The 6,382-nt window shown below is 37.2% G+C and overlaps 1 protein-coding gene and 1 non-coding gene across 3 annotated transcripts; one reads left to right on the top strand and one right to left on the bottom strand.

Annotated features, from left to right (window-relative positions):
• Positions 1-1,409: 1,409 nt before the first annotated feature.
• On the bottom strand, positions 1,410-4,824 carry LOC114695297 (olfactory receptor 7D4-like). 2 transcript variants are annotated; one of them, XM_028872588.1, is made up of 2 exons: positions 4,779-4,824; positions 1,467-2,416 (listed from the first exon to the last, which is right to left on the bottom strand). In XM_028872588.1, the coding sequence occupies exon 2, from the start codon at positions 2,400-2,402 to the stop codon at positions 1,467-1,469; it is 936 nt and encodes a 311-aa protein (XP_028728421.1). In that variant the 5' UTR covers positions 2,403-2,416; positions 4,779-4,824. The 2 variants fall into 2 exon arrangements, with proteins under 2 accessions (XP_028728420.1, XP_028728421.1); XM_028872587.1 differs by lacking the exon at positions 4,779-4,824 and having other exon boundaries at positions 1,410-2,539.
• Positions 4,825-5,301: 477 nt separating this feature from the next.
• LOC114695311 lies at positions 5,302-5,473 on the top strand. Its single transcript, XR_003734830.1, has one exon. It is a non-coding gene; the product is annotated as a U1 spliceosomal RNA (small nuclear RNA).
• The last annotated feature ends 909 nt before the right edge of the window (positions 5,474-6,382 follow it).

Here is a 6,382-nt window from a genome sequence, read left to right as displayed (position 1 = left end):
AAGCCAGTAAACAGCATTCCTCGGTGGTTTCAGCATTAAGTCCTGCCTCCAGCTTTCTATTCTGACTTCCCTGGCTGGCTAATGGACTGTGAACTGCAATCCTAAGACAGATGGGCTTAAATTTTCATAGTAATTTCTTTTGGTTGCTCTTCACATTTCCTTTTTGCTTAACCGTATGGCCAGACCACTGGCCAACATCATTGCATTTGGTAAAAATTCAAACAAATGGCAAATAGAAAGCATTTTATCTCACTGAAGTGACTGTTTTTGTCTTATTCAATCAGAGCAGCAGCCTTCTATCCATTCATGGTGGGATTGACATCCAAGAGCAAAGTAGTGCTTTGCAGGTGAACTGAGAAACAACCACAGAACACTATACAAATAGTAACAATGGAATCAAACAGATGTTTAATATTTCTCAGTAGCTACTTTCACATCTGCAGTAATATCTTGTATAAATCATTTCTATCTTATTATAGAGATTTTCTAAATACTGCCCCTAATAGAGTACATCTCTGACATTGCCTTGAGATATTATAGACATTTCAAGTTTCAAGATTATTTTATATCCCTTAGTCATAGGGGATAATATGTTCAGAATGTTATAACAAATCTCATAGATTAAGTACTTTACATGCAATAAAAATTTGTCTCTCACATTTCTGGAGATTGGGAAATTTAAAATTAAGAAATGACTGATTTGATGTCTACTGAGGGCCAATTTTCTGGTTCATAGATGGTGCCTTCTCACTATGCTCTTATATAGTAGAAGAGGCAAGATAGCTCCCTGGGGTCTTTTGTTTCTATAAGAAACTTTATTTCTGAGGGTACCATCAAGAATAAATCTGAATGCTTCCCAATTCCTCCCTTCTTAATAAAATCACATTGGTTATAATGTTTTAACATATAAGTCAGGGCAACAAAAATGTTCACATCATAGACCATTTCAATATGTAAGAGCAAGATAAAATTTTCTCTCAAGTGGAAATTTTCAGTTCTGAAATCTCAGCAGTGATTTCTGAGTGGTGACTATAGACTTTCATGGTAATTTGCAGCCTGTACAAAAAGAAACATCTATTAGTAACATATATTCAAGCATGTGCCTAATCAATATAACATTTATAGCCACAGTACTATATACTTATACATGGGCTTAAGTTCTATAAATGATTTCATAACTTTTGTCAAACAATTCTTGAGTTGGTATTTAAATGGCTGTATTGACCTACAGAAGCGTAAACATTGTACTTAAATGAAGAGATGAGTCATATAAAAAGAAGGGAGAAGGATAGACCTGAAGGTAACAAAGAAGGCATCACAAAGTCTCAGGTAAAAGTACTCACTGTACAATTTTGATCAAGACAGAGGAACAACCTGAATAAAAAGTCTACATGATTAAGAAGCAGAATTTCTTTAGCCCCCTGCTTTACTTCTGTCATCTCAGAAACCTAAAACCAGTGATCTTATCACTTAACAAAAAGCATTCTCCCAAGTGTTTGTAAGGCCTTCTTAATGTCTTTGTTCCTCAAGCTGTAGATAAAAGGGTTCAGCATAGGAGTGACCACTGTGTACATTACTGAGGCCACCATGCCCTTCCAAGAAGAGGAAGTTTCATCAGAACTAAGGTACACACCAAGACCTGTCCCATAGAATAATGAAACCACTGAAAGATGAGACCCACAGGTAGAAAATGCCTTATATTTTCCATCTGTTGATGGGATTCTCAGAATGGAGGAGACAATCTGAGAATAGGAATAAAGGATCCCTGAAAAAGGAACAAAGCCAAGAATACAAGTCACAATATAAAGAAGGATATGATTGAGCAGTGTGTCTGAGCAGGCTACATTGAGTGCCTGAGCAAGTTCACAGTAAAAGTGTTTAATTATCTGATTGGTGCAGAAGGACAGCCGTAGCATCAACAGACTCTGGATCAGAGAGTATGAGAAGCTGATGAACCAGGACACAAGAACCAGCAAGCCACACAGTTGGGGGTTCATGATGACTGGGTAGTGAAGGGGGTGGCAGATGGCCACAAATCGGTCATAGGCCATCAAAGTGAGGAGAAATGTGTCCATGCCTCCAAAGACCATGAAAAAATACATCTGGGCAATGCATCCTGCATAGGTGATGGACTTGTTCTGTGTTTGGATGTTTACCAACATCTTAGGGATGGTTGTAGAGATGAAACAAATGTCAGAAAAGGACAGGTTGGAGAGGAAGAAGTACATGGGAGTGTGGAGGTGGGAGTCAGAGCTGACAGCCAGGATAATGAGCAAATTCCCAAGCACAGCGACCACAAACATGAGCAGAAACAGTCCAAATAGCATGGGTTGATGCTCTGCATCTTGGGAAAACCCCACAAGCAAAAATTCTAAAATACTTGTTTGGTTTCCTGCTTTCATGTTGTTGACATCAACTAGATAACTATGGAAGAGAAAGAGTAGGAAACATATACCATGCAGTCTCTAAATTCTCTGTTTTTATTTTTTGAGATGAAAGACCGCATAAAGGTTTTACTATTACAGAACTTAGGACTCCAACATTTCCTCATCCATTATACTGATTGTCTCAGGGTGTTAATCAACCCTTTGGGAAACTTGTTCATTTTTTTCACCTCTGCTTAGAACTACTAACTCTACAAAGTTAAACTTCGTGAAGACCAGACAACCTCTGGAATTTTTCAGACCAAAGTAGTTTCTAAAGTGCTGGAAATCCTTTCTCTATGATGGATCCACTCTGATCTCCAATCTCACTTCTCAACACTTTTCGGTGGTTGCACTAAATTCTGATCATTCAGAAAGATTTCACTTTGTGAATACGATTATACCCTCTCCTGTATCCATTCATTTTGAAATCTCTTTTGTTTCTTTAAAAGCTTTATCTTCTTAGTGTCTTCTTGTTTTTTTTATATGTGATACAGTTCTTGGCTGTCCAGGTGATTCTCAATCCCATTACGTCTCAATACCAGCTGATTCTTTGACATACAGGAAGATTTTCATACTGTTTTGTCAGTTGAATTAATGAATCAATGAACATAAAAACAAATAACTTTCCATTTCTGTAGCATTCCACTGTAATCTGGGCATCTGTCCCTCCAAAATCTCCAACAACTCTAGCTCTAAAGAAGACTACTACAGAGAGACAAGATAAGTAAGACAAGAGGAAAGGTATAGGAAAAATATGTTTTCTCTTATTACCCAGGCCATTCAATCAATTCTAGGTAGTACATTCATTCCCCCAGCACTTGCACCTGTGTGTTCCAATAAGTTATCCTATTTTCCCTTGCATCAATACTTTTATGTAATCTCACCAGGTATGTTCCCCTGTAGAAGCAACAACAATAGTCTTTTCGTGAGTCATCAGCACATGGCCCTCTGGTTTTTTCCTAAATCCCTTGCAATTAGAACAAAGGTAATTGGAAGAATAAATATGGAAATTGAATATTAGAAGACATTTATGAAGATACGAAATAGTGGTTATTATTACAATATAAATGAAAACATTCATCGTCTAAACTTCCATCTTTGAAAATCCTCAATACTCATATTCTTCATCCTTTCATTTGCATATAAAATTACTAAACACTCTCCTGAGTTAAAAAAAAAAAACCTCTATATAAATAGGATTAAGGTAAGAAGATATTCAGCTGGGAGCATGTTTTTATTTTCAGGATAATCAAATATTTCTTTTTCAAACCAAATTTTAAAATCAGAATAATGAAAATGTTCAGTGAAAATTGTCATATGTGTGACAAAGAGGAAACAGAAAGAATCAACCTTAATATGAAATATAAAGCAGAGGGTCTGGATGCTACAAGCTTTGATGGTGGTCAAAAGCCACATGGACTGGGGTTATGGCTCAGTGATAGAATGCTTACCCAGAATCTGCAGGACCCTGGATTTCATCTAAGTACTACAAAAAATGTGTTGTTCACTCAATGTTTGCCTATCTCATGAAGTCCTACCATACAGTAAAAGCAACAACCAAATTACTACTTAAAAGAATTCTGACATTATAAATAACATCTTAAGTTGCTCACATGTAAGAAACCATCTAGCTATTCTGTTCCTAGTATCTGGTTCTTCTGGGAAATTTTGTTTAGTTAAGTATCAAAGACTTAAGTTAGAATATCTGGGATGCAGCACTCGGGAGGCAGAGGCAGGCGGATCTCTGTGAGTTCGAGGCCAGCCTGGGCTACCAAGTGAGTCCCAGGAAAGGCGCAAAGCTACACAGAGAAACCCTGTCTCGAAAAACAAAAAAAAAAAAAAAAAAAAAAAAAGAATATCTGGGATGATGACGTCAGAGAAGGAGTTCAGGAGGAGAGGTAGCTGACAAAAGAATTATTTAGCTGGAGGTATGAGAATAAGGATTTTTAGCAAGGAAAAGGAAAGATCCAGAAGCAAGAATCAACCAAGGAAGCAAGTATTCTTAGCAAAACCCTATTGCTTCGGTACACAGTGGTAAATGGAATGGTGAAGAATGATATCGCAGAAATACTCCAAGACCACAACTCCCAGAACCCAAAGAGGTAAACATATATTAGTAATGCATAGATGATGCATAAGACTGTAGAATGACTGAAACTGAAGAAATAACATGTTATGAATTATGATTTTCCTGTGGCTTGGAACCAAAGATAGCTTTAAGACAGAGACACAACAATATGGAATACTCACATCATTGGAAATTAGGGGACAAACTCAAGCTTTCTTTAATAGAAAATAAATAAGAAATAAAGGCTGGGACAAGTAGAAGAATGATGTCAATGTCTTGTTAACTGAATATGATTGAGAATGAGACCCACTCAAGTAAAAGAAAAATAATGAGGAGCAATGATTCTCTAATGTTTCCAAATCTAAATAGTAAGAGATAAAGAGTACTGAATGTTGAACTTGCCCATGTCCTTCCATTTTTCTTCTCTCACCCGCATTATTCCAGTGGTTATGTACCAAAGTCCTTGGTACTCGCTCTCCAAACATCTATATATCCATTGTTCTGAAAAGAGCAATAAAATGCAAGTGGACACAAGCATAAATTCCTCTGCACCTGCATAAAGGATTGTCAGCAAATAGAGAAAAAAAGAGTTGGTGTTTGAACAAAATGTCCCATCCCTTGCTCCCCAGTGCAGTTCTGGGCATCACCTCATGCCTGATACTCATCTGTTTTGGCATGTTTGCAAAGATCCTGATGCAATTTCTATCTTCTACGAGTATTTAGTGCACACCATGAAGGATAGTACTTGAAAGTATTTTGTGAATTCTGCTTCTCTGAGAAATGGTTAATAAAAGCATAATCCCCTGTCCTTTTACCTGGCAGGAGAGATGCCATGTTCAAAAGAGTGGATTTTTCGGGACAAGGATAATCATTGGATAACCATTGTACTCCAGATGTGCCGACCTCTGGGATTTCCCCAAATGTGGAAAACTCAACTGCATAATTTGTGGTAGTAAGACACTGCAGGCATTCAGCCTTCCCTAAATAAAAAATTATATAAAGCATCTTGGTCTCTGAATCCATTCTCAGCTTCACAGTGTATACCTTCAATATATTGTCTGCAGATATATTCAGGTTTTAGAAACTAATTTCTTTGCTACAAGTAAGCAAACTCTTCTTTCTTGAAGAGAAAATCTAGTAAGCAAAGTGTACAAAAGTAAACTAGAGAGCAGAATGGAGGCTAGTCTATCAGGAGACGCCTGAGATAGTCCCAAGCAAGCAAGAGTGAAAGAAAAGTCAAAAATGCTTATTCTAGGCTGTTGGGGTAATATTACCTTTTATCTAAGAACTAGAAGAGAACAACTTCCCTGTAAATTATATACAGTGTAGTCAGTTACCAAGCTCTGCCACAGACAATTCACAGTGGTAACTAAGTCAGCAAACTGTTTTGTCCAGGAAAGTATTCTGGTATCAGACTGTCATGGGATACCTAAAAAAAAAGCCCACATAATCTCCTTAGCTATCTACCCACAATAATAGATATTCAAAGTAAATGGTCACTGTGAAAATGCTGCAACTTAAAGCAAATACTCTAATGACTCTAATGACTCTTCATTCCCATCAATTGCTCATAATAGCACCCTCTGTGTTAAATAACAGGGTTTTCCCTTACCTATGCTTGTGTTAAAACTCTTCCTACCAACCACTTCATTCTCCATTTCATCCAACATCTGCTGGACTATATAGACTTGGCAATACATACTCACCATGGACCAACTCCTTTGAATCTTAATTGTTCAAAGAACATTGGTTATGAAAGGTAGAAGGTCTTCCCAAAAGAGAAAAGAAGAAGAACCAGATGTGTAGGAAAAAACCTGGATAATTTCTTCTAGAAAGATATGAGTGTGTTCTGTCTTGGTGACTATAAGAGTTACAGGTTTGCCCTGGG

This window comes from Peromyscus leucopus, chromosome 7, assembly GCF_004664715.2.
Source record: "Peromyscus leucopus breed LL Stock chromosome 7, UCI_PerLeu_2.1, whole genome shotgun sequence".
Lineage (NCBI taxonomy): Eukaryota > Metazoa > Chordata > Mammalia > Rodentia > Cricetidae > Peromyscus > Peromyscus leucopus.
Note: the sequence above shows the minus strand (reverse complement) of the source record. Positions and strands in the feature narration are given on the sequence as shown.

Bases quoted from the DNA above. Each gene is read 5' to 3' on its own strand.
- LOC114695297 (XM_028872588.1), bottom strand. From the start codon at position 2,402: ATGAAAGCAGGAAACCAAACAAGTATTTTAGAATTTTTGCTTGTGGGG.